Raw genomic sequence first — 27,418 nt, forward strand, 5'->3', positions numbered from 1 at the left:
AGAAAAGACCAGAGAAGGTTTCAAAGCACACAGCTGCACAAGAAAGAGATGGGGAATTTCACTGTCAGCTTAACTGATAAAAATCATTTCTCTCAATAACAGATTTATTCCATTCTGAAAATATCAAAATATATATAGGTACTGATGTAGGCAACAATATAATGTACAGACCCAGTCTATACAAATGTCAATTTGTTATTGGCTGAGAACTACTTTTTATGCCATCAATGAATACCTTATATTCTGACAAGTCACATTTAAAAACTATATCTCCTTGTCTCCATTTTTGAATACTTTAAAACAAATGACTAGTGGGAAGTTCAGAACGTGAAGTGCTCTGAAACATGGTAATTAATTCATTTATCCTGCAGCATGTGTCCTTGCCCTCCACCTGCTCAAATCCAGCATCATTATAATGGCATGTCGATATATAACCACTATTTACAAGTGCATAAAACACATCCATGAAATCCAGAGGGAGAGGATTTGAGAATGGGAGGGAGCTCGTACAGCTGTAGAACTCCTTAAAACGTTCCGGGTTCAATGCTGTCAGTTACCACAGAATAATTTCGACCTCTTTAGTTTCTAATAAACAAAAAATAACGTGTTATTTAAGCTGTAGTTGTTGTCAAATTCGTATTTTATCAATGGGGCTAAGTTACTGTCCTAGTCCAATTTGTTTGTTGCTTTGCAAAGTAATAATGACCGTTTGACTGTACATTATCCTGCTTAGTACACGGCTATTTAGCACGAAAATAAATACGCGGAAAAGGAAAAGCGACTTGAGTTGAAATTACCTTTTATTTCCCACTAGAAGTGATAACAGAGACACTAGATGGCGCAAGTTGCGTTTCAGTATGAAACGAAAGTGCGAACGTTGCTTGCTATTGATGACACCGATTGACCAATCAGAATCGAGTATTCCAAGTGGCGTTATCACGTGTCCTGTCTTTACAACGTTTAATGATATACCTTAGAAACAGCAACAATTTAAAAGTTTATTTCAGAGCAATGTCTTAAAATAAACTAACACAAGAAGTGGATGACCGGAAACACGATGTTTGTTTGTTTATACAATCCGAGGAACGAGTCAAAATTATTGTGTTTTGATACAATCGAACCCGGAACAGTCATTAAAATTAAATGTTTTTTGGCAGCTCTTGAAAATAATACATCATCTGTTAAATATCTATCCGTGTAACTGAGACTCTCAATGGGACGATGAATGAATACAAGGCTCTTAACACTCAATCTGTGATGTACAGAAACAGTCCAGACTCCAGACACATGAACAGAATTGAACAAAGCAATATTTTGGTTGCTGAAGATCACATAAATTAGAATCTCTACAATATGTAAAATAATATTGGTTAAAGTTAAAAATAAGATTTTTTTTTAAAACATTTAAAGAAAAAAAAGGCAAATACATACGTTTGGCTTCGGAAACAAACCTATTTGAACATGTCATAGATATATGAAGCAGAGTCAATGGAGACTTTACACTCCAGCGGCAAAGACCATAAAGAGAGAAATAAACATGATGTTCCAATGCATGATGGGAAACCAGGTCTCCACACTAACACCTCAATAAGTGCAAAATAAATAATGCAATATCCCAATCCTGTAATCCAACAGATTTGGTACCATTGTAAGCTTGCAGGGATATGATACGTGAATTTTGATAGCCAAAAAATTCCTGGAGGAAAAGAATCACATGATGTTCAGTATGAAATTTTACAAGAGGTGGATCTTGGTATTTCCAACGAGAACTTCCGGAAGGTTCTGAGACGAGTTCAAAAAGTCTTTCTGACAGCATGTAACAAGTTCTGATTAAGAAACAATCTGGCGATGCATAACATAGGCATAATTTCTTGGCCTCTGGGGGGGTTCATGTGCTGCATTGGCACTGATAAGGATGCAAATAAAATTGTGGTGGTGGTTCTTCTGTGACCGGGTGACATTTAAAAACAGACACGAAAAAAAAAAAGCCTGTTTGCTTTGAGGCAAACCCTTCTGTCCTGTTACAGGGATTTTGAAGGATTTGTAACTTAAGGCAAAGGTCATTATGATTACTTTTAGCTTTAAACCCATGATTCAATTTTCAGAAAGCTTGAGCAGAAAATGCACTAGAAAGTTGATCAAAGGGGAGAAAAAAAAAAATGGATGAATGTAATTAAATACAATCAGAAGGTCTTGACTAACTACCTAGAGCGTAGTTGGAAAAAAACAGTTGCTTGTATATGTTTGATAAATAACATTTTGCATGCAATAAAAAGAAAAATCGGAAAAAAAAATTCAAATAGGTCCACCCCCATCATGAATGTATAGTTTACGAATGAGTCGAATTTAAATTAAACGGCTAACGTTATTGCACAAGTGTCAAAATGGACACCATGTCAGAGTATCAACTCTAATTTCATACATTTCTGCCCCAAAGCACTTCAGAACATTCAAATACATGATTGAATGAGATTAGGCCATAATTATATGTTTAAAAAAAATCCTAAAAGTGAACTTTGCGGGGCGGTGACCTGTGCAGAAAAGTGTCAAGCATTACAGAACACTTCAGTTGTGCTTCAACATACAGTAATTGTCGCAGAGGCTGTTGTCAGGCAACGAGGCTTTCGATTTTGCATGAGGATGTTCGAGATGTTATGCAGTGAAGGATGAGCCTGTGCTTTCCAATCAGGACCTTCACATCCCTGTTTTCTTACCATCCAAGGCTGCGAGCGAAAAATAATCCAGAAAAAAAAATTAAGGGAGGGACACAAACCGAGGGAAAAAAAGAAGTCCTGACAGATCCTGTAATCACACGCGGTTCACTGCTACATTTAAAACTGTGCATATCCCATACAAAGTTGAAAAGATTAAAAGACTAACACCTCTGAGCACTGTACTGGTTACTGGTTTTTGTTACATGCCCCTGTCTTCCTCCTCCAATGATGGGCTGATTGGCAGTATCCAGGACCAATAACATGGCAGCATTCTTTTATTTAAACACCAAAAGTGGTATTGAGGTTTGGGGGTTCAAAATGGAAGAGGCGGAGAGTGGGTCGGACTCCTATCCAGAGCCTTCAGACCGGTCCGTTAGGCGTAACCTCAGCGGGAGTGGGTGCCTCGACTCTGTAGAGGCATGAGAGTGAGTAAGAGAGGATGGAGGCAGTTTTTTATCCATTATATAGCATAACCTTACTACACATTCACTGTTACCTCGTCTCCGTCACAGTGGTGGCGTCTGACTCTTCTGTAGGCGCTGAAGACTTGCTACTGTCGGTGATGCTGAGCTTCTCCAGAGCGTCGGTAGGCACCTCGCTGCAGAGAAAAAGTGCAGCCGCCAAACACTTTTACACATCAATAAACACTCTTTGAAAATCAGTTCAATCGTTTGAATCACTTGGACATGTGGAGTGAGAGGTATTCTAAAGGTGATGTCACATTAGCTAAAGTTGGCGGGCGAAAACAGTCCACTGTCAATAGTTTAGCGATGTATGAAGCACGGCTCACAGCGAAGTCAATTTCAAACCAAGCAGCTTTCTGTTGGACAACATTGCAAATTTGTGCGACAAATATGAATCCATTGCGAATGCGAAATCTTTGTCACAAAAATTCCCAATTGCGTGGATTCTTATTAAAATGGCCGCCTAAAACGCTTAATAGTGTGCAAGTGTTCTCACCTCGAGGGAGCTGTTATCTGGTTGGCAGGTTTAGGAGTACCCTCAGCCTTATGTTCTCCAGGGTCCTCTTCGCTGTCTGAGCCTCCAGATGAGCTGCTGTCTGAGCCCACCAGAGGGGCTTTTTGCTCAGGACTTCCTTCCCATCCTCCTGTAGCTGGACCACTGCCGGCCACTAAAAAAAAAAAAAAAAAAAAAACACTTTCAGGTACCAAATGCAAAATTTCAACCCTCTTCTAAGTTGTCCTAGTTTATCTACTTCAACAGTATTACTGCACCATGCCATTAACATGTAAATGTAGGCAATCATGTGTCAATGTTTTGGAGTTTAATTTTTGCAGCTCAGATTTTATAGATGGGCTTTTTGGACTGGAGAGGAAGTTAAGTTATAAAAGTTACAGTACATATTACTGGTACGCAAAAGATCAAGGAAAACGTGATTCCCAAAAATATTACCACTTAAAATCCAATCAGATAAATTTAAGACAAAAAAAATCAGTGCTACTCACAGTCCTTCCCGTGGCCTTGTTGAGGCTGTCCCTCAGTGTTGCTGGACTCTGTGCTGTAATGTAAAGGCCAATGGTTTAGGAGAGATAAAGGCATTCCCATAATTCAAATATCCGAACAAACCAGTCATATGTAGCATGAAGTGCTTTTAGTGGTCTTTACCTGCTGAAAGGCTGGAATTCAGTGAAGGTGGCCCAGCCTGTGTCCTGCGAACCCGCATTGCCCTGTTGAGGGGAGCCACCCCAGGCACCAGAGGAGCTCACCTCCGTCTCACTAAAACTAGCTGCCCAGCCTGAGTCTGTGCACAACACAAATACAAAGAATGTTCATTTAATGAATTCAGCTGAAAGATTCAGAGTTGTGGGGGATGATGTGGCACTCACTCTGAGTCTGAGCTGCTGTCGACTGCTGAGGACTGGCCTCTTCCTCAACATCCTCTTCCTCAGAGGCCGACCCGCGGCCTCCACCCCCATTCTTCACGGCACTCTTGGGTGAACTTTCTGAAGAAAGAGACACCCCAAACCTGGAAACAATAAATAGAGAATGTAACTTCAATAAACAAAACAGCAGAATCTATTTCCTTAAGCATATCAACTGTGTGCTGTACCTCGATCTGGATTTGATTTGTGTTGCATAGTTAATTTCTTTTTCATCCCAAATATCCTCCTCTTCCTCACAGTCATCAAACTGCTGGATTCTTTCTTTACAACACGCCTCAAAAGCTGCAGCATTGGCCTACAGGAGCACAAAAATACAAAAAAAACGAATAAAGCATCAAAACTTAACAGCAGAGTTTAGTGATAGTTTGAATAATGAATGGTGTTTTCAGTGTCAGACACTTACACTATGATCATCTGCATCTATGTTAAAGTTAATTTCAGCAATCCGATCGAATGCAGCACTGCAAGATTTAAAGAGGGCATTTCACTGACAATCTTCACCACAAAATTTATCAAAGCAGTACATCAATGCAAGTCTCTGCAGCATTCTGAAATGTATTTCAGCACTTATCACTGGATCTGAGAAGCTCACTCACTTGATATTTTCATCATGTTCACTGAACTCTTCGTCATTAAAACCAAACTGATCCACAAAGTTGGCGGTCATCTGCTGAATCTGGTAATCAGAGAACGCCTAAAAGCCACAAAAAAAAAATTCCACACATATCCAGTTAGCTGTAAGGAGCTTAAAGTAGACTCAAGCTGGCTCTTTATTTGTTGCTTCTTACTTGTTGAATAGATAGATCATTGGGGAACGGGCTCTCCATGTCATCATCTTCACTAGATGAGTGCAAGTTATGGGTGCTCACCTGGAACACAGGATGAGAACCAATCTGAAATCAGCGTTAAACCATGTAACATTCTCTGAAAATTACATTTATTTAAATAAACTTTGAGGTTTTTTGACGTAACCCTGATGATTGGTGTCTACTATAATGAACAGAGCTTTAAAAGCCATTTTGACGATTCAAGGTGTGATGTTGCATCTTTATGGTATATGTTTCAGGAAAGTGAAGAAGCACTAAGGATCTCTGCAATATTTACTATTATCATCTGTATTAGTGGACATATTTTCAAAACACATTTTGAAAGAGAAAAAGCCGGAATGATTATATTCTTGCGCTGAGATTAAAAGAAACAAAAGAGAATTCATATTTAATAATAGAATAATAATTTTATTAGTATTTATAATTTGTGATTTAATAATTCATGCATCAGAAATGTTAAAACTGAACTCTCTTCACTCATATCTGATGTAAATTTCCATTACACTGACTAACTTTAAATTCATCTGCCCAATGCAATGAAATGTGTGCGTGAATGCATTCCTCACCAAATCCACTGTGTTTCTCCTGTTGGTCTCTCTTAAAGTCTCACCCACAAAACTCTCCCAGCGGCCTCTGCAGTCCTCTGGCAGCTCTGTGGATATACAACTCTTTTTGATCCCAGTAACCACACTCTTATCTCAGCCATCATCACTGCATAAACTCTGTGGTTCTTTTGACATGTTCCTGCAATACAAACCTTTAATTAGGTCATTAATTTGAGAGTGAGCCAGCCCTTTCTCCAGGTTTTGAACAACAGTGTTTGCAATTCTTGTCAGGTGACCCATGTTTCCCCTCCGCCTGCCCCCTTCAGCCCTAGGTAGAGAAACTATAATCAGCAAACAGACACATACTGACATAATGATGGGTATGAAGATGAGCTTCATGGGACTAACACACATGTGCTACAGACTTACAGCATATAAATCAATGACAGTAAACAGAAGAAGCTCTTACTGGATTTTGTCATTTTCCTCCCAAGCATCCAGAATCCTTTGCACCAGCCGGCAATGCTGGAAGAGCTGAGGAAAGCAGACAGCCAACATTGTGAATAATGAACAACAGGAAACACAAAGAGAGTGTGAGAGAAAGAGAGTGTAAAAAGAAACGATAAAGAGCAGCAAATTAAAGTAACACACCTATACTCAACAAACCACAAGATTTGAGCTATCATTCATGCTGTAATGCATAAATGGTGCAGGATGAATTAAAGGTCAAATTTCAGTGCTTAGGCTTTGTGGTTTGTTCAGATTCTTGAACCGAAGTATGTGCAATGCACTACCGTTCCAAAGTTTAGGGTTATTTTTTCATCTTTTTGAAACAAGTATTTTAAGAACAGTAATACTGCAAAATATTATTATAATTTAAAACAACTGTTCTATTTTAATATATTGTAAAATGTAATTTATTCCTGTGATGGCAAAGCTGAATTTTCAGCAGCCATTACTCCAGTGTCACTGTCACATGATCGTTCAGAAAGCATTCTAGTATGATGATTTGGTGCAAACTAACATTTTATAATTATCAATGTTGAAAACAGTTGAGCTGCTTAATAATGTCACTTTTGACATGTTTTTAATGTGTTTTTAATGTCACTTTTGATCCATTTAATGCATCCTTGCTAAAAAATTATTAATTTATAAAAAAATAAAAAAAATTGTGACAAAACTTTTGATTGATAGTATATTTGCAGTGAAGCCCAACTACCCTGTTTCCTCTAAGATAATCTGACAATCTGCCAAGGGCTGTAAGAAAGCGGTAATGATCGAAAACAGAAATGAACTACAGATGGCCTACATTGACAACAAGGGCATCTTGAATTGGTGTGTTTGCTGGATCTGAGCTGCTGTTCTGGCCAGGTGTGCCCTCCTCCGCCTGGGTGCCTGTGCCAGTAGCTGGTGGTCTCTCCTCGTGGTTCTGCATACCTGGGTTCTGGAAGTCCGTGTGGACAGAGTGGTTCAGGATGGATGCCACACACAGCTCCACTTGCAAGTGCAAGAAATTATTCCAGGTGTATTTAAAGAATAAATCCTGCAACCAGAGAGTGAGGGAGAGAGGAAGCCAGGAGAAGAGAAAAATAAATGATGAAAGACAAGATCGTCCACCCACAGCCAGCTCATAGTGTTGAGTCTGCGATATTCAGTGTGGGTGTGTGTAAGTGATTTACCAACAGCAGGTCCATGGTGTTGAGTCTGCAGATCTCTTGGCAGATGCTGAGGTCGCAAGTCTGCAGCAGAGAAGCCACCAGTCTGGCCACATGAAGGCGGGCGCTCCCAAGGGGCTGCTCCAGAACGCCCACTGTGGTGAGTATTGCACTTCTCTGTTTTACAGCAAGTGGAGGGAGAGTTAAGCATTGTTAGAGGGCCATCACTCTCCCCATTGCACAGTGATTCTCGAAACAGTAGCTCTGCTCCAAAACTTAGTAAGCCAACATAGACTGACACACTTTAAGGCATCATTAAAATGATGCTCCTGAAGACTGTTCTAAAAGGTCGGCAGCAATATTATGCTACCTTCTAAGACACCCTAAAGTTACAACAAAATGGAAGTAGGTTATTTCTTGCAACAGAACGTTTCTTACGAAATGTGACGTACATCCAAGCGTAACAGATTATTGAGGAAAAAAAAGGTAGACTTGGTTCTACCCATTGGTTGTTGATTGGATTTTGTGATGTGGGCATTGCACTCCAAAATTAATGTGAGCTTTGCAGTTGATTGTGGCGGGGTGGGGCGAGTTATGACATTTTGATTTCAAATTACACTGTAATAAAAAAAAATTAAACAAGCATAGATGAATCGTCTGCAATAAGATCAATATACTATGCATCTGATTTTATCGCAATCGAGTCTCTCAATGAGCTTATTGTGAAGAGTGCCATTTAAGTGACACGAAGGGGATGTCACCTATTTAGTGCGTTCAAAATCAGTCACTTACAAGGTTTCACTTCAGTTATGTAGGCAGCAAGGCAGCTTAAGTTTTGAAACAGAGCAAGAATCATCTGTGCAAAAAACATTTTGCTTGTATCTTTATTACAAACAAAATCAGAAAAATTATTCAAAAGCCCTGAGATGACATTTATACACAGATTTTAGTTGACACAGACACAGAGTTTAGTTGCATGTGTATATGTGTGTGTGTGTGTGTGTGTGTGTGTGTGTGTTGGTACCATAGGAGGGTTCAGTAGGAGCTGCTGGAAGTCCTTTAAATGAGGCTCAATAGCACGTAAAATACTGCTGTTGACAGTGTAAGACCTTTCACATCCCTGAGAATACAGGTCCATCAGACCCTCCAGCCTAACACCACCAGACACAGAGATAACAGAAGGTCATGAAAAAAAAGATTTAAAAAAAAGGAGAACAGCAAGTGTCCGAGCATGGCTGTTTATTTTAGGTTTAATTAGGCCCTATAATGGATGAACTCACCCTGACCTTCGTGACTCCAGTAACGTAAGAAGCACTTGCGTTCCATTGACGACAGACGCTTCAGTCCTTTCCCCTTCAAACATGTTCTTCAAAAGCTCTCCCACATTCTCTCGTCTACAAAGACATCAACATGAGTGGATGAGATACAAAAACAGCGATTACATCAGAGAAACAAGCACTGTCTGGTCATCAGTCTTTATTGAGTGAGAGAATTCTTATTACACGACTGTGATCTTAGCTTATCAGATTGGGCACTTACGACTCTAGGACAGCGAGTAAGGGGTCTGGTTCTGTGACCTCTGACAGCTGATTGGCCTGGTCTCGACTGAGTCGGATTATGTCACAAAGAGTCTGGGATGCATTAGATTGTCTCTGCAGAAGAATTAAGTGAAAAAGAATGTACTTGGATGTGTTTTTTTTAAACTTCCATAACTTAAATCATGTGGGCTGGAGGTGAAACGTTCAGCAGAGTGAGTGATATTTCTACCTCTTCATCTCTCCCTGTGTGCATGAGCTCTGTGAGTCTCTGGATGAGTCTCTCCTCATTCAGCCACTGCAAACACACATTCATTCACAGATCAGAATCACAGCCCCGCAATGACGAGTGAGGATTCAGCCAGGGCTTGGAGGATAACAATCAGGGTCAATGTCTCGTTTAAGCAATTCAATCATTCACTAGCATTTCTAAATTATACAGTTTCTACAAAAGGTTCATGCTCCTCGGGGCAGAACAGTGTAAAATGCTTTTGAACAAGATTAACCATCACATGAACCTCTAAATTCACTTGTAGAGTCAACAACACATGGGACCCTTCACACAGAACATGTTATTGCATTCAAATATAGTTGAACGCAAGAAAAGAGACAGAATGCAGCTCGTTAGTAGTCCCTTAAAAAGTAGAAATGTGTTAACTCCTTATATATATATATATATATATATATATGTATGGAAATATTAGTGTGCTTACATTGAGGACCTCCATCCTCAAAGGGGCAGGCTCTACACAGCTGATGAGGCGCAGCAATAGGTCCATCATGGCCGAGGCATCAATGTGATTCAGCACCAGACTGATAAAGTTGTGTTTTTTCCTTAGGAAAGAGATTACCTGCATGTGGAATAACATACAACTTACTGACAATACAAATCAAACAAATAGCTCGGCATTTCCTTTGTGCTATTTGGTGTGCATTCATATTCCGAACCATGTGAGATCAGGCGTGCGTACCTGGTCTGTTTTACGTGCAATCAAGTTTCCAATGGTTTTGCTGAAGAAAGAAGCCAGTAGGGGATTAAGGGGCGGCTCCTGCTCCAGAAAGTGGTAGAGCTTCTCTAAAAGTGATTCATCTCCACCCAGCTTATCATTGATAAGAGCCACATCAGAGGTCAGGAGCTCGCAGGCAATGTTTGGATACCTGGGTAAACAGAACAAAACAAAAAGTCTATATTACCTTCAAGTTACATGTGACAATACTATCAAACAGTAAATGCAACTTTGTGGTTCCAACTTCCAACTAAGGCATTTCAAAAGTAACAAAGTTGTTCTGTAGCTCTTCTTATCTTCTGTCACACAGATAGCACTAAGGTAAACACTGGTTAGGTCAGTGGTGCAGTGTTGTCAGTGCCACAAGAGAGGGTAATAAACTCTGCGTCAGTGCTTTTAACCTATTGTAGGATTCTGCATTTCACAAAAATATCACCAAGCAAAAAATCTGGATCAGTGCTACTAGAACATATTTCACTCAATGTAATAACATTTCACAATACTTGGAGAGAAAAGACGTTTTGAGTGAATCCACTTGAATCCACAGAAGACAAATGATTCTGCCTCCTACACACAGAGAACCAAATGATTAGTTTTAAATTAACTGTAATCTCTTTTTCTCTCTCTCCTTCTAACCATATGGTCCCAACAGAGAGCGCTAAAACTGATAGATTTCAACCCTTCAGAACATGAGGGTATTTCATATAGTTTACCTTGAACAGCACAACCCTCACAAAGAGCAACTCTGTTTTAAAACACAAGTAGCAAAATGTTATGCATGAGTGTACACATCACCTTTAAACAAAATCACTTCTCTTTTCTCTTTCCTCTTCCTTCATTTGTCAACTAAAAATGCACATCCCTCCACTTCTCTGCACTTCTACATATTTACAGTCAGTTTTATAGCTCTCCTGTAACCAGGAGCTCCGAGCATGCAGGGCCGCCAGTGAACAACACAAATGTCCTACCATCATAATTTAACAAGTCGGAATACTTTTTACTGCCAGCTATATTTACATGTAGGCTATAGGTCATTTGCAGTGAATAAACAATTAAGTTGCAGCCACATTAGAGAAATTTCTGCAGGTAAAAAAGGTCCATTTGTCTTTTGACAAAAGTGTAGAGATGTATGAAGCAACGCTCTCACTTCAAACCAAGCAGCTTTCTATTGGTCAACGCAGCAATTTCTCCTGACCAACTTGAACACGAGCAAATTCTACATCTGGAACTTTTTCACCCTCATGCAAAACTCCAGATTGCACGAAATTGAACCTTTAATTTTTTTTTATAAAGTGTGTAATTTCTATTCTATTAACATTACTCGGCGAAACTGAAAATAAAGGCTGTTTTGAACAGGTTTCCTGCACACATCCCCATCTGGCAGTTGTCGATGAAACGGGTAGCCCCATCCCAAACTCATGTGATTGGTTGAGCCAGTGTTGCGGTGTCCATTTGGCCAAAACTAGCAAAATAAGGTGCAAAGCTGTGTTTCTCTTACTTGAAGCGAGTTTTCTCCTCCAGATCAGCAGGGGGCTCCTCTGTGATGAGGGTGACCAGCTCCTGCATACATTGATCCTTGGAGAGGAAGAGCAGGAGCTTGCGGTTCTGTGCTTTGCACTCCTGCAGGACATCCTCCTCTTCCATCAACTCTCTCAGAGTCACGCCCTCTCGATCCAGCAGCTGGTCGATATGGGAGGTGTTGTTCAGGTCAAATTTCCAGAACATGATGGCGGCGGTGGCAGCTGCAGCAGGAAGCCCAGGCCTGAATAGAAGACATGAAAGTGAGGATAACATGAAAACAAGCGAGTGATAACGCACAGTGCACAGAATATTTCTTTTCAAATTAAATATCTATTGCAGAGAAAGCAAACCCCGAATGAGATTGCAATAAGCATGATGAAAATAAAAATCCAAGGTGGTTGATGCATTGAATGAAATGTAGGCATCCAGAATCGCCTTGAACCTTTTTTTATTCAAATGCCACCTGTTGTCCAACACAATATTGGAAGGCTCCCTGATATAGGTCATTTCTGCATAATTATGACAAATCTGCTTGGTTTTTTTTGGTTGGGAATCGAAAATCGATTCCAATTCTGTTATCGAATACTTGAGGTCAGGAATCGGATACTTGTTATCAATACTTGTTAACATTGTTTATTTCAATTTCCAATCATATCTTTGTTCAGTTGTATTTATTTGTGCAATTGCTAATTTATTTATTTGCTCTTTTTTTAATTACTGAGTGTTTAAGTTTCTTCAATAATGCTTGAAATTTATATTAGTTAGGCTATAGTTGTTTTTGCTATGGTATTTTTCAACCATAGGTAAAAGTTCCTTGTGTAAGTCCAAAAGTGTAGGCCAAGTGTTCTATAGCCTGTTGATCTGTTGGTATTCAGGTACAATGAAATGTTTTGCAATAAGACTTAAAATAAATGAATGATTTCCAAGTTTGTTGTCCCTTATTGGAATCGAAATTAGGAATCGATAAACAGAATCAGAATCGATAAACAGAAATTCAAACCCTAGTATTTACATATTAGATTAATTAACCACAATTCATTTTGTTATTTCAACAGTTTCAAGAACTGTATTTTGTACAATTGAAACAACTAATAAATTAATAAAAAATATTTTATTTTAATATTTATTATTATAATATTATATAAGAAATACATTTTGCATTAACATGTAAAATGTTCATTTTTTATTTTGGAAGTTTGCTGAAGCCTGGTTGAGAACCACTGATGTGTATAGTGTGTTTCAAATCACTCACTTATGGTAGCCTTAAAAAGCAGCTGTCTATGTAGGCAGCCTAATAGGTTTTGGAACAAAGATATAGGCCGAGTGGGAAGGGGGGAAGAACAGCGATGGAAAGCAGAACTAACAGATGAAAGAGAATCTGGAGAACAGGAGAATAAGGAAGGGGACAAAAATAATTGATGGACCTTTAAAGCGTCCAACTAACACATCCCACTCAAAACAAAACATGAAGCAACTGGAACATGAAGAGCAACTTTCCTTTCAATACTGATTGAAATCACCTGTGCTGTGAAGATTTTCTAACAACTCTGGTCATGAACAAAGCAGACCTTTCCCACGCATCACACCCTGGGCGATACATTTCACACAGCCTGATAGGCTTTGCTTGCTCAAAGAGATGTAATCTGTTAGTGAGGCTATGTAAAAGACTCCTCATGAACTCAAGCACTGGAACATTGATAGCATTTGTTAAGTAAATATATTTTTACCAGCTGATGAAACGTGTGAATCCTTAGTTACACCTCCTCCACAGGCAGACAGGCATTTGAGTGGCAGAATGCAGACAGCACAGAATGACCTAGCATTAATCTGCATGAGGTCCACTTCCCACCAGGCCTTCCTCGAATACACGCCTCAGACGGACTGACACTGGGGAAAAGAATCGAGTATGAGAAAGTGCAAACTCTTCAAAAATCAATGCAGGCATGGTGTAAAAACACTTTGAACCAATGCGACAAACAATGCACAGAGTAAGTACATGATGATGAAGCAATAATGCATAAAAACACACTGCATCATATAGTCTAGGAACCTTGAAACGATGTGCAAGGCTAAAATCAGAACTATGGAAGGTCTTGTAAACTGAAAATGTAGGTGTTTGTACAACCATAATTTCCATGCCAACAGTGAAAAAATGCACATACACATTATTTTCCATAAATTCACCCCCATACGTACTCTCTACTAGCAGATACACAGTTATTTTAAGCATTTCAAGCCTTCAGATTTTAAGCACGGTCACATTTCCCATAGTTCGGCAAATTTTCACAGGCAAAATCTAGCCACTGCAATAGGAGTCCACGCGATCACGAATTTCACCTGAGGGCGAAACATTTCCTCTCACAGATTTTGCAACTGGTTCAAGTTCAAGATTTCCAGTGCTGACCAACTTGGTTTCGTTTCATACATTAATACATTATTGCTTGACTATAGACAATGTGACCTCACCTTTAGACCAGATACTAGGAAGTTAAAATAGAAGGATCCACTTAATGTACTGTCCTAAATGAAATGCGGACCTGCAACGTCACATCTTGCACGCATACGGCACTCAAAGCAGCAGCTGGTAACAGCTTCCTTGAGCACAACATATTCATCTGATGACAAACAGCACAGAGAATACATACCGGAAAGAATCTCTATCATTGATCTGCAGCTGTGCAAGCTGAAGCAATTCTTTCATTTGGGAAAAGTGGCCAAAACAAGAAAAAGAGGACTTGTTTCCTTCCTTTATGTGGATGCGGACATGATTGTGTGCACGTGCAGAGCTTAGTATGACAATACCAACCAGAGAACTCCCCAATGAACTCTACACAGGAAAGCAAGTGTCTCTGCTCTACAATTCATCAAAAATAGAAACAGGCAGCAGCACTTGCATGCAGCAAAGCTGCCATACAAAGCAAACACGAGCGGGGATGTTGCATGGGATCTCTTGACAGCAGCAGCTGAGGTCAAATAAGCTGCCATTGATTGCACAACTGTCCAGAAGCTGCCTAACGTTACTTAGGAAGTTGATCCAGCAACTTGTCCTGACCCCTGGACCCCAGAGGGGGTGTTCATAGCATTACAAAACTTCAAATGAGATTGCAGTCCTGATACTGAACGATCGTGTTGTACAACTCAAATAGTTAAATAGCCAGAGAGGATTGACTGACTTCTGAATTACTCATGTTGCTGCTAATGACAACATGATTTGAATCCAATGTTTACAATAGGCGTCAAGAACATACCAGAGCATCATTCACACCTTATAAAGCCGGGGCGGTTAAAGAAGACGTACTCCTATCAAACTCACACAAGACGTGACGATGATTTTAAGTGCAGAATAACAGTTTCAGCAGAAAATCTCGATGGTCGCATGTTAACAGCTGGGCCCCGCTAGCAGCCGTTAGCATCAGCCGCTAATAGTAACGACAAAAACTGGTTTCCGTATTTTCATAACAATCCCAAACTCGACTGAAACAACTCAAATACAAACTCGTTTATAACTCAAAATGGATTAAGATATGTGTAGAGTGCGCTCGGCTTTATTGAACGCTAAAGATTGGGATGTTTTCGGTTTGTTTGCTAGCTCGTCTGGCTAACTTCAGCTGAATCTCTGTTACAGAAGTTTCTTCTCCTCTGATGGGAATTAAAACGACACATTTTATAATCAAAACACTCATGAACAAGCACGGTTTGGTGTAAAGCAGAGACCGTCTGTTCCAGCAGTGCTATCTGCGCAAGTAAACAGTCTATGCATGTAAGCTTACCCCCGCTATGAGTGTCTGTAGAACGGGTTACTGGTTGTCGGTTAGTACTGGTCTGGCCCGTGCAGTGGAGCAGTGGCGCTGCTGCCCCGCGCGCTCTGTGAAACCCCGCTGCTGCCACGAGACCGTTTTCCTCTCAACTATCTGCCCAAAGCGCGAGCCATCGTCCTCACTAAAGTTGTTTTTCTGCTCTCCTTTATGTATGAGTTAATTTTTTAGGAAATTATTCTGCGGCGAATCACTACGTAGAGTTATCTCGGCCACTCACACGCACGGCGAGGGATGAGGGATCGGAAAATAAAAATCGTTCATATGTTTGTATTCAAAATGGCGAAACTCTGTCATAGACGCGCGCGTGCTGTCAGATTGTTGCCTGCGCATCGAGTGCGCGCTCCACGCGCACATTGCACTATCTTAGACAAGATCAACATAGATTAAAATAATAAAAACAATCATAATAGAAGTACATAGGCCTAAAGAAAAAGGGGAATATAAAAGAAAACTACAAGGTAAAAATACAATAAACCAAATCAAATAAATGTGATTTTTTCCCTCATACTTTTAAAAAAAAAATCATAACATTGTTTTCATACTTTTATTAAGATAAACCAGACTTTTTTTTATTATAAACTAAACGCACAACTCAGTCTCCTAAAATAAAATAAAAAAACAAAAATCCCAAAATGTAAAACACAAAATAAAACAAAGATTTTGTATCTGACACGTCTTGAGGAGCTTTGTCCGAAACTATAATTCATTTATTGAATTGTCATTTTGATTGTCAATAATATTTATCTGACGTAGACATAATCTTTTTGTTTGTTTGTTTGCTTGCTTGTGTTTTTAATGACAAAATAACTGACGATGCAACTTTCTGCATTACCAAACTTTTGAAGGCTTTTTACTTTCATAAATGTTAATACGCAAATGGTAAAACCCACTTTAATAACTTTAAGCAAGATTTGATTTTTTTTTTTTTTTTTTTTTTACGTACACTTTCAACGTATATTAATAAGAAAGCGGTCAAAACAAATTGACAGTGTTTGACATTCTTTCTTAACATCATCGTTTGTGTACACTCTTTTTTATTAGGTTAATTTCTAGTGTTATGGCCTATGGTTATGGCCTGTTCACACCAAGGGCGATAATAACTATAAAGAAAACGATAACGACACAGACATAGGCCTTGTTCTAAAAAAAATCGTTCTCACTATTAAAGAACACCACAGCAATAACGATAACGGCACAGAAAAACGATATCGTTGAAACGATAAAATGATGAACGATAAAAACATTGACAGCCAATCAGAATTCATCATGTATGTCACAGACAAGCACGCGCTAAGAATAACAGAACATTATCGTCTGTTAGTACACTGTGCAATGTGAGTGAGTTAGAGATCAGTTTTGCGTGTAAAGAGTAAAAAATATGATAATACATACTTTAAACATAATTTAAAGTTTATTTAAAATAATTGTAATTTATTTTGCGGCCTCCTTTTTGAGAACCAATATTAACTATGGGAGTAATAAGTCAGTCCTCCCCGCGCGAGGGCGCTGTTCAACCACAGTGATTACTGAATGATGACCGAGGACGCGATCATTCACAAAAGCAAGCGGATCTCAAATGGATCCTTAAGTCAAAATGGATCCATTTGACAGCGCCGATTCTCTGGAAGGTCCATCAAGGTCTGCGGCGACAGATACAGAGGTACCGGAGCCGTGGTCGCGCTTCTCTGCCTGGCTCGAGTGTGTGTGCGTCGTTACCTTCGACCTCGAGCTCGGACAAGCCATAGAGGTAACTTACACAAATGATGTGCATGCACCCCTAACATCTGTTTGCTTGTTTATTAGCTACTCGCATAACCACTTTACAGCAAATAATCTGATTGTGATAAGATGCTAAAACGCCTTGATTGTAAATTTATACGCTGTAATCACAGCAACAGCAGAATCACTGTGTATCTATACCATTCTTTATATTGTCATCAACAGCTCATTTACCCCTATGATGTCAGACTCACGGAAAAGGAGGTAAGGTCGATTCAATTTAATTAGGCCTAAGTAATTAATTTTCCAGCTACAGTATTATAAATGCATATATTGTGTCACAACAATTTTCAAAACACTAATTTCATTCTAAAATGCCCCTAAAACTACAAAAATCTTTCGCTTCCTTCTGTCTTTTAGAAAACAAGTATTTGTTACTTATCCTTTCCTGACTCATACTCAGGTAATGTGCTGGCAAAGACTGATCTCATCAGTGCTATCATGATAAACAGCTGAAACATGAGCTTTACAGTTCAGTCACATGAGTTCCTATCTATCCCAGGATGCCTCGGGGACACTCAGTTCAGCTTCAGACTGCGGCAGTCGGTGGGCCGCAGTAGCTCTTGGTTTGGACAGGAGGATGCTTACAACAAGGATGCACCTGTGGCCCTGCAGGTTAGAAATAGACTTGATAAATTAAGCAGCAAAACCTTTTTCAACATTAATAATAATAAGACATGTTTCTTGAGCACTAAATCAGAATATTAGAATGATTTCTGACGGATCATGTGACACTGAGGACTGGAGTAATGGCTGCTGTAAATTTGGCTTGGACATCACCAGAATAAATGACATTTTACAATATATTATAAAAGTTATTTTAAATTGTAATAATATTTAAAGCTACACTGTAGGATTTTCTCCCATCTAGCGGTGCAATTGTTTATGACTACCAACTGAATATTACTTTTTAACCCCTCCCATTCCGAGGGCTTTTTAACTCCTACGGTGGCCGTATTATTTCAAAATCTGCCGGCAGTCGCGAGTAATCTCCCCCTCGCATTCGTCACGGAGTGTAAAAACGCGAAAGGCGAAGCTTGAATTTCCAGGTTTGTCCCTCTTAGGATAATGTATTTTCAAGATGGAGGTGCAACATGGCTGCCGCCATTCGAGCGACTCGCTCGTATGTATTCTAAATGGCAGATTCTACGCTTACGAGAATACTTGATTAGTTGGTAGAAGTAATTACACATTAATGAGCACATATCATTTTGAAAGAACAAAGTGTTTTTTGCTAAGAATCAACTAAAAAAATTACACAGTGTAGCTTTAACAATATTACTGTTTTTACTGTATGTAAGACACATGAAAGCTTTGAATTGAGACATTTCCCAGCATCACCACCACTGATTAACAACAAAGTGTGCATGTAAATGATTTTCCGGTCTTTCAGAAGGAGCACGCACATTTCCACGGGTATGTGTATTTCAGGCAAGTGAAAGATGCGTCTGTCAAAAGGGGCTACTTTCAGAAGGTGTGTAACTGAACTGAAAGATACAAATGTTTGATCTGGTGTTTCACAGTGAGCTGTTTTGGTCTGCTTTCATGAAAACATATATATTTAGTCAAGGGCCTTGTGGTCAGTATACAATATACAATGATTGGTGGTGAATGGCGTAAATAATTTCAAGTTTTTCTATATCCCTAGTCCCTGGTGGTGGTGTCCAGACTGCCGTTTGTGAACTTGTTTCATTCGCTGCTGCAGGTCATTGCTCCTGAGTACTTTGAAAAGCTCGAACCTTGTCTGGAGACAGGTGAGGCCACCTTGATTTGAATGTATTTACAGTGTATATATATAAAAATAATTTTGACTTTCTGTAAAGCTGCATGGAAATATATGTATAGATCTGAAATCCTCAATCATATTGGTTAATGTGTTTCAGTTTGTAATGAGATTGACCAATGGCCAGCACCAGTACCAGGGCAAACCCTCAACTTACCTGTGATGGGTGTGGTGATGCAGGTGAGAAGATTATGGATGGAAAAACTTGTTAGTTGGTGTTTGGATGGGAGACTGATAACACCATTATCTAAATCATTTATCCAAGACATCAATTCAACTTCTCAAATGCTGGGTTTGAATTTGCAGGTCAGAATTCCCTCAAAAGTTGAAACGCCAGGAGGAAGCCCTGTAAAACAGCCGCAAACAGAGGTGCTTAACTCATTTTACTATTGCAATCCTTCACATATGCTGTTATTAAATTTTTTACAAATGGTTAATATGTGGTTGCATTTTTGCAGAATCTGCTCCCTGCCCCCACGGTTCTTCCATCAGTTCACGAGCTGGATTTTTTTAAGTGAGCATTACGCTGCTTGTACATGTGTTCTGTAATTACTAAACCATCTGTTGATTTTACAGCCGTCACTAATAGCTGCCCTAATTGACCTTCATCTAATCAGATGTTTCCAGTCAGTCCTGATTCACGTGCAGATGCTCTGGGAGCTCATGTTGCTAGGAGAGCCAGTGGTTGTTATGGCACCCTCTCCAACCGTCTCCTCGGAGACTGTGCTGGCCCTGGTCAGGTATGGACATTGCGTTCTCAAAGCAGAGGCGCATACACAAAAGTTATTTTGAGGGACTTATAATAGTGACAATAGGTAGGTCTGGTTTTTTTTGTAGAATTTATGCATAAGTTTATCCATAATCCACACTCTTAGAAGAAAATGTTTTACATGGAACCTTTAAAGGAACACTCCACCGTTTTTTGAAATAGGGCTTATTCACCTTCTTTCCTACATTTAGATAGGTGGGCAAATGCATTTTTGTCTCAGTGCATGCATTGTTTTAGTTTGACAGGGTCGGCGCTAGCTTAGCTTAGCATAATGAATGGAATCCTTTGTTGCCAGCTAGCATGTCCTGAGTAAAAGTGATATATAAAAAAAAAAAACTCACCATAATTACTTCTTGTGGCCTGCGTATTCACAACGAGTACAAATAGCGATGTAGATTAACACTAGGCGATTTCCTATGCAGATATTGACTTGGGACTATATTAGGGGGAAGCACAGGCGAAGCACTGCTACTTGGGCGCAGAGATATCACGCCCAAGTAGCAGTGCTTCGCCTGTGCTTCCCCCTAATATAGTCCTTAATATATAAGTCAATATCTGCCTAGGAAATCACCTAGTGTTAATCTGCATCGCTATTTGTACTCGTTGTGAATACGCAGGCCACAAGAAGTAATTAGGTGGGTTTTTTTATTTTTTTATATCACTTTTACTCAGGACATGCTAGCTGGCAACAAAGGATTCCATTCATTATGCTAAGCTAAGCTAGCGCCGACCCTGTCAAACTAAAACAATGCATGCATGAGACAAAAATGCATTTGCCCACCTATCTAAATGTAGGAAAGAAGGTGAATAAGCCCTATTTCAAAAAACGGTGGAGTGTTCCTTTAAGCATTCTGTCAGGCGCTCATATATAGAACCTTTTAGGGGTTCCCATCATTTTATGGATTTAGTTTTAATTAATTATTTTTGTTTTAATTAATTTTTTCAATTTCAATTACATAATATGAATTAAACAGCTCATAAACATACTTTATCACTAGAAAAAAAGTATGTAAGTATAAAGAGTTTATAAGTATGCTCGTTCTTTTGTGTTTTTTTTAGCTCCATCACCCCACTGCGCTACTGTGGTGATTACCGACCGTACTTCACCATTCATGACAGTGAATTTAAGGAGTACACCACCAGGACTCAGGCTCCGTAAGCAAATACACACTCCACATTAAAGGCTCTTCATCCAGAAATGAAAATTCTGTAATTGTGTACTCTAGAGCTGCACGGTTAATTGTTAAAAGATCACAATCACGATTCAGACACCCACGCGATTTATTCACACTGCTGCTGAGCCTGAGAGAGCAGTTGTCATGTTGAGGTATGAAACAGCTTCACAGTCTTTTTAGCCACTAGTATCATTAGTCCTGTGTTACAATCATTAATATCATCACAGAAGTACTGGGATAAATGTTTATGTTTTGGAAAGAAACACTGATGTCTACGATAGCTACCAAAATAGAGTAAATCACCTTTGGAAAGTAACTTTACAATTGTGGGAGAATCGAGAAGTGTGATTCTTAATTTATCCAGAATAATGCAGCTCTAGTTTATTCACCATCGTGTTGATCCAAACTCATGAATTTTTGAAGAATGATCCAAGTTGTTCTTTTCCATATAATGAAAGTGTATGGGGACTGAAACTGTCAAGTTGCAAAATGACAAAAAGCAGTGTTCTGTTCCTCCAACAAAACCGTCATGACTTTAAAAAACGTGTAATATAGCACACAAATTGTATGGACCACAATTATGATGCTTTTGTTTTATGGTGTTTTTTGCCATTTAGTAGTTGATAAGCCTTTCAAGTCCAAAAAAACATGAGCCATGATATTCTGCAAAAAATCATATTTTCATTTTTGGATGAAACCTTGACTAGATGTGAGCTACTCGCATGCCCATGTTGAAAACATCATTTTCAGGTCAGGAAAAAAGATTCTTCAGTCTTTTTCTGCTTTCAGGCCCAATGTGATACTGGGTGTCACAAACCCTTTCTTCATAAAGACCTTTCAGTGCTGGCCACACATTATTCGCCTTGGAGACCTTAAGATGTCTGGTAAATAATGCTCCATTTTAGGCTCCTCTGACAGCCTTTTTGATTGCATATCATTTCGGCATATTGCACATTGAGAGAGGTTTGAATGGAGTTTCTCCGCAGGTGATTTACCAAAGCAAGTGAAGCTCAAGAAACTGGCAAAGTTAAAGTCACTGGATACTAAAACAGGTACACAACAAGCCTTTGCTGTAAGCTTATGTGCTGAATAATGCAAACACATGAACGTGTGTGTGTGTGTGTGTGTGTGTGTGTGTGTGTGTGTGTGTGTGTATATATATATATATATATATATTTATTAATAAAAAAAAATGTATCTTCCTATAAAGGTATTTACACAGCATACAAAACCTTCTTACACAAAGACAAAGCCCTCATCAAACGACTCTTAAAGGTAGGCTGCTGATTCAGTTCATGAAAAATGAATATTTAAGTTTTAGCTATTTAAGTATAGCTATAGTTAAGCTATAGTATGTGTAACGTCTCACTTTGGTTTTTAATTGTTCTTTCAGGGTATCCAGAAAAAAAGGCCATCAGAGGCGCAGAGTGCCATTTTGAGGCGGCATCTGTTGGAGCAAACGCAGAGTTTCATTCTTCCACTGGTGAAGTTTTTTTGCACCTTTGTTCAGAGCTTTTATTTCATTCTCTAAGCAGTCTTGAGCTTCACACACATTCTTTTCTTTAGGAAAGTTATTTGGAGAGCCTCATGCCACCGCAGAGATCTGTGTCTCCATGGAAGGTTGGTTCAAGATGATGTAGATCAGATTCAGACGACATTCGGGCATTTAAAATGATTATGTTAGACCTCATAACAATTGTATCTGTGTTTACGTCTCAGACACCTCCTCAGATCCGGTCCTTCAGTCAGGATGAGTTCATGAAGACCCTGGAGCAAGCAGGGCCGCAACTAACACTCAAAGGAGATTGGACGGGCCTTTACAGGTAACACACTAAGGTTGCATTTACAAAAGCACCGTAAGCCCATTGCCACCAGTAGTCTGTATGTTCTAATTAAGCCGCGTTTCCACCGAAATTACCCGGAACAATTTGTCCCAGGAACTTTTTTCCCAGGAACTTTTTTTGCCCCAGACAAAAAAAAGTTTTTTTGCCCCGTGCTTTCTGCGTTTACACCGCGGTCTAAAGTACCGGGAAGGTAAACTGCGCGCAACTGCTCCTCCCAGTCTGCGACAGACCACATTTATAATAAGTATGGAGGAGATTCAAACTGTGCTGCAATTGGTTTACTAACAAGGTAATTAACAAACAAAATAGACGAGCACTGATACTAAAGCGTGTTCAGAAAACTCGTATGCGTATAAAATTAGACATTGTGAGATGCCTGGGACGAAGCGCAAAAATGTCCTCTTTCGCAAATACGCTTAAAAAAAGCCTGAACCCCGTCTATCAATCATAAATAGTGACAGTCTTGTAAATAGTTGTTTGTTACTAACCTCAAAGCGCTATTTCAATCCTGTTATAGTAAATTTATAACATGGTTTGGAGTGCCTTGCAATAGATGACAATGTGTAAACATAATGACTTTGAGATGGCTCGTGAGATGGCTGGGACGAACGCGCAGAAAGTTTCCTCCACAAAATAAAGCCTGAAACTCGTCGCCAGTCCACCAGTTTTTTTATTAAATTCCATATTTGCAGACAGACAACTCTTACTGCATGAAGCCACGACACGAACCGCAATAGATTTTTTAAAAAGGGAGGTTAAAAATAAATAAAATGCTGCGTGGAGTCATCCAACCAAAATGCGGCGTGAACACAACCAATCAGCGCACAAGTCCCACCCCTGAAAGTTCCTGAACTTTGAAAAAGTACTACCTCGTGAGCAGGGACTATCGGAGGGGGAAATATTTACCCGGAACTTCATTTAGACCCTGGTTCCTGCGGTGTAAACACATCGAGTACCAGCCCAAAGTTCCTAGTTCCTGCGGTGGAAACGCGGCTTTAGGCTTACAATCATTTGGAGAAACGCAGCCCAGGGCATTCAGGAAGTAATGATTGAAACTTTCTGTAAATTGTGCATATAATATAATAACTGTTTAAATGTGACTTTCAGGCGTTTCTTTCGTTCGCCAAATTTTGATGGCTGGTATCGGCTCAGGCACAGAGAGATGACTCAAAAAGTGGAACGTCTTCATTTAGAGGCCATCTGTGCGGCTGTGAGTATGATGTTGGATCTGGATTCGGTCTCTTCTCGTACCGTTATACTTAAGTCTTTATTATTATCACTTCAGAGTGTGTGTGCAAATAAAGAATGTTTAAAGGATTTGCTCACCCAAAAAGGATAACCATCAAGTCGTTCTAAACTCGTTTGACTTTTTCTTCTGTTTAACACAAAAAGAGAAATTCTGAGGAATTGAACTGGTCGCTGTGTTCCATGCAAGCATTCTGAACGTAAACTGAGACTTCAAAAAGGATGCAAAAGCACGATAAAATGAATCATAAAAGAATAGTAACAGTAGTCTATATAACTAACACGGCCATTCAAAAGTTTGTGGGCAGTCAGTTTTTTCATTTTAATGAAATGAATGCTCGTATTCATCAAGGATGCATTAAATTGATCAAAATGACAATGAAAATATTTATAATGGTAAGATTTCTATTTCAAATGAGTGATATTCTTTTGACATTTCTATTCATTAAAGAATCATAACTGTTTTCAACATTGATCACCAAATCATCATATTAGCATGATATTTGAAGGATCATGTGACACTGAAGACTGCCATCACTGGAATAAATTACATTATAAAACATTTTAAAATATACAACTCTTATTTTATATAATAATAATAATAAATCACAATGTTTTACTCCACTTTTGATTAAATAAATGCAGCCTTAGTGAACATTTAAGAAACTTCATTCAAATGCATTTAAAAAATCTTACTGACCCCCAAACTTTTGAACAGTAGTGTATGTGCTAGTCTTAGAATCTATGTGATTTTATTGATTAACTTCATTGAACGAATCATTCAGTCAAGTTTTGTGAAAATGGATCAACCGATTATTAAAAAGAACTGAAAGAAACCATTGAGAGCAGGATGTTGAGATTTTCAGTGAATAACCACTTAAATTTCAGTCCGTTTTGAGTTGCATGGAAAAGCGCGACCAGTGCAATTCTTCAAAATCCTTCTTTTGTGTTCCACAGAAGAAAGAAAATCCTACGAGTTCAGAACAACATGAGGGTGAGTAAAGAATAACGATCATTTTCATGTATAAATTACTCCTTTTTTGGGTCATTTAATTAGTTTGATTCTGGTTTTGTCTTCATTAATTCAGGACCTGCTGACGTGGACCAAAGACAAATCAGAGGTGGAGATTGTTGACCTCATCCTGAAGTTGCGGGAGAAACTGGTGAGTGAAACTTAAAACAACCGCCTTCTGAATGTAATTGGGCTTAAAGTGCATTCTTTGTGTTTTACATTGACATTTGCATGAAGCTTCTCTCTTCATTTATGTGTCCTACACAGATGAGAGCTAGAAAACATCAGCTTCCAGTGAAAGAAGAACTTCTGGAGAGATTAGAGAAATCCATCCAGACCATCATCAGCTCTTTACCAGAGGATCTACAGACAGTATTACACAGACAATGACAATCAGACCCACGTGAACACTGACCAGCAGATCCACTGAGACATACACAGATGTCTGTCCAGAATATACCAGCCGTATATGAACCCATGACTCCTGCACAGGTGTCAACCGACATTTCTTCTGGTAAACCCATACACTACCACTACGAGGCCTTTCATTTTGGATGTACAGTACTGAAGAGAAACAGCAGATACTACAATACAAGGTTCTAGATGGCACAAGAAGAACACAGAAAACATTGATTCTTAGATTTAAATCATTTTAAGCCCTCGGCTAGGCTTCATACTATATTTGAGACATCTGCTGAATTGCATTTTAACATGCATCAAGTATTTAAAGCCTGCAGTCATTTAGCACTGCATGAACATGAACTTTTATTTTATAAATCAACGATTAGTCAAAAGGATGAACCAATTGACTAACTTTTATTTAACATGCAGTCAATGATATTCATATGTATGACGTGTTGCTTTTAGTATTTTTTTTTTCTTATTAAATATCAATGATTTTATTCTGGTGATAGTGTTTGTTATTACTTAGGGACATTATGGAGCACCGTAGTAAACCTGACTCGTTTGCCACTTTCCCAACACTTGGCATTTATTTATGTATTTACCTTACCTGACCTTTAACCTTTGCACAGAAGCACCTCTACAGTGTCATTTTGCCAGTTTTTTATTATTTTTTTATATTACAAGTTAATTGTCTAGGCAATTTTATGACAATTTAGATTTGATCTCAATCAGGGCTAAAACTAGACTGATTTTAATTAGTAATAATTTTTGAAGGACTGAGCAGTGGCAGTGAAATTTGGTCACATGAGCGAATTAGTTGACGTGTTTCATAATAAGTTTTGTGATTGGAGATGGTCAAGTTCAATGTCACAATCCCATCATGTATATGATACTCTGTATATATTGTTTGCCAGTCATGAATTTTCCTTTTTTTGATACAACCTGAACTTTATTTGGTTGTTTTACAGCACTTTTTCAGTTTTGAACCTCACAGTGCACTTTTTACCCATATTTTGACTTCTTAAGTTAATTTGTGTAGGTGTATATTCTGTGATTTGCTTGATTCGTTTTCTTTTTATTTATTAAAATGGATGCAAGTTTAATTTAAGTTTGCCACTTTTTCCAATACTATAAATGTTTGTTTGAAAGAACAATTTTTTGTGTTTTTATGGCTGGGAACGTGTTATTAAAGTGTATGTTTGAAATGACCAGCAGTAAGAGCTTGGATGTAAAGACAGGTGTTTGATTATTTATAATTTAGTTGTATGCTTGTTCATGTTTCTCAGTCTTAGACCTGGAGGACCCCTAAACACTGCACATTTTAGGATGCTTCCCTAATGTAACGCACCTGATACAACTCATCTTCTCATTAGTAGTGCTGATAAACTGAATTGAGTGTATCAATGGGGACACGTACAGATTGAGCAGTTGGGAAACTCCAGATTGGGAAACACTGGCTGAATTCAAATGGCATACTATGTTTACGATTTCTGTCATATTTAAATGGCAGAAATAGTAAGAGTAGTATGGTATTTTGACCATACTACTCTTCAGCCACTGTCTTAATGCAAGAAGCACCTGTTTTTAATAATAACAGTCTTTACATTGTAGATTCTTCAACATGCTGTTTTTGTAATAATGATCAGCTAAGAATTTCGCAGTAGAGAGAATACAATTTTCAAGGTTTTTTATTTCCATAAATGATTCATTTATCTTATTTTTAATGAGATTACAAGCTGAGGAAACATTATGATTGTGTTGTGTGACTGAAAATGTAACAATAAAATATGACATGTATTTGGTTGGAAATGTATTTCAGTTGCATATGCATTGGAGTCAAATTCTAAGTATATATTGTTAAAGTATATATATAGTATTTA

The 27,418-nt window shown here is 38.7% G+C and overlaps 2 protein-coding genes across 4 annotated transcripts; one reads left to right on the top strand and one right to left on the bottom strand.

Moving 5' to 3' along the window:
• Positions 1–86: 86 nt before the first annotated feature.
• ppp6r2a (protein phosphatase 6, regulatory subunit 2a) lies at positions 87–15,863 on the bottom strand. Of its 2 annotated transcripts, none has more exons than XM_084110858.1 (24): positions 15,479–15,863; positions 13,436–13,595; positions 11,686–11,949; positions 10,152–10,338; positions 9,894–10,031; positions 9,413–9,478; positions 9,185–9,297; positions 8,926–9,039; positions 8,670–8,796; positions 7,670–7,822; positions 7,300–7,533; positions 6,460–6,524; positions 6,203–6,318; positions 6,012–6,097; positions 5,407–5,487; positions 5,215–5,312; positions 5,022–5,079; positions 4,786–4,913; positions 4,562–4,701; positions 4,341–4,476; positions 4,181–4,233; positions 3,675–3,846; positions 3,211–3,312; positions 87–3,123 (listed from the first exon to the last, which is right to left on the bottom strand). In XM_084110858.1, exons 3-24 carry the CDS (start codon positions 11,910–11,912, stop codon positions 3,075–3,077), a joined length of 2,643 nt encoding a protein of 880 aa, XP_083966984.1. In that variant the 5' UTR covers positions 11,913–11,949; positions 13,436–13,595; positions 15,479–15,863; the 3' UTR covers positions 87–3,074. The 2 variants fall into 2 exon arrangements, with proteins under 2 accessions (XP_083966984.1, XP_083966985.1); XM_084110859.1 differs by having other exon boundaries at positions 8,932–9,039; positions 15,479–15,861.
• A 1,155-nt stretch (positions 15,864–17,018) lies between these two features.
• Positions 17,019–27,347, top strand: dennd6b (DENN/MADD domain containing 6B). 2 transcript variants are annotated; one of them, XM_084110869.1, is made up of 21 exons: positions 17,035–17,273; positions 17,471–17,509; positions 17,666–17,708; positions 17,808–17,920; positions 18,699–18,779; positions 18,954–19,059; positions 19,189–19,268; positions 19,395–19,457; positions 19,547–19,602; positions 19,706–19,828; positions 20,917–21,012; positions 21,822–21,916; positions 22,019–22,084; positions 22,243–22,307; positions 22,426–22,515; positions 22,599–22,652; positions 22,752–22,855; positions 23,984–24,086; positions 25,079–25,115; positions 25,210–25,284; positions 25,401–27,347. In XM_084110869.1, exons 1-20 carry the CDS (start codon positions 17,121–17,123, stop codon positions 25,254–25,256), a joined length of 1,614 nt encoding a protein of 537 aa, XP_083966995.1. In that variant the 5' UTR covers positions 17,035–17,120; the 3' UTR covers positions 25,257–25,284; positions 25,401–27,347. The 2 variants fall into 2 exon arrangements, with proteins under 2 accessions (XP_083966994.1, XP_083966995.1); XM_084110868.1 differs by lacking the exon at positions 25,079–25,115 and having other exon boundaries at positions 17,019–17,273.
• The last annotated feature ends 71 nt before the right edge of the window (positions 27,348–27,418 follow it).

Source organism: Abramis brama, assembly GCF_963993115.1.
Source record: "Abramis brama genome assembly, chromosome: 4".
NCBI classification, from domain to species: Eukaryota; Metazoa; Chordata; class Actinopteri; order Cypriniformes; family Leuciscidae; genus Abramis; species Abramis brama.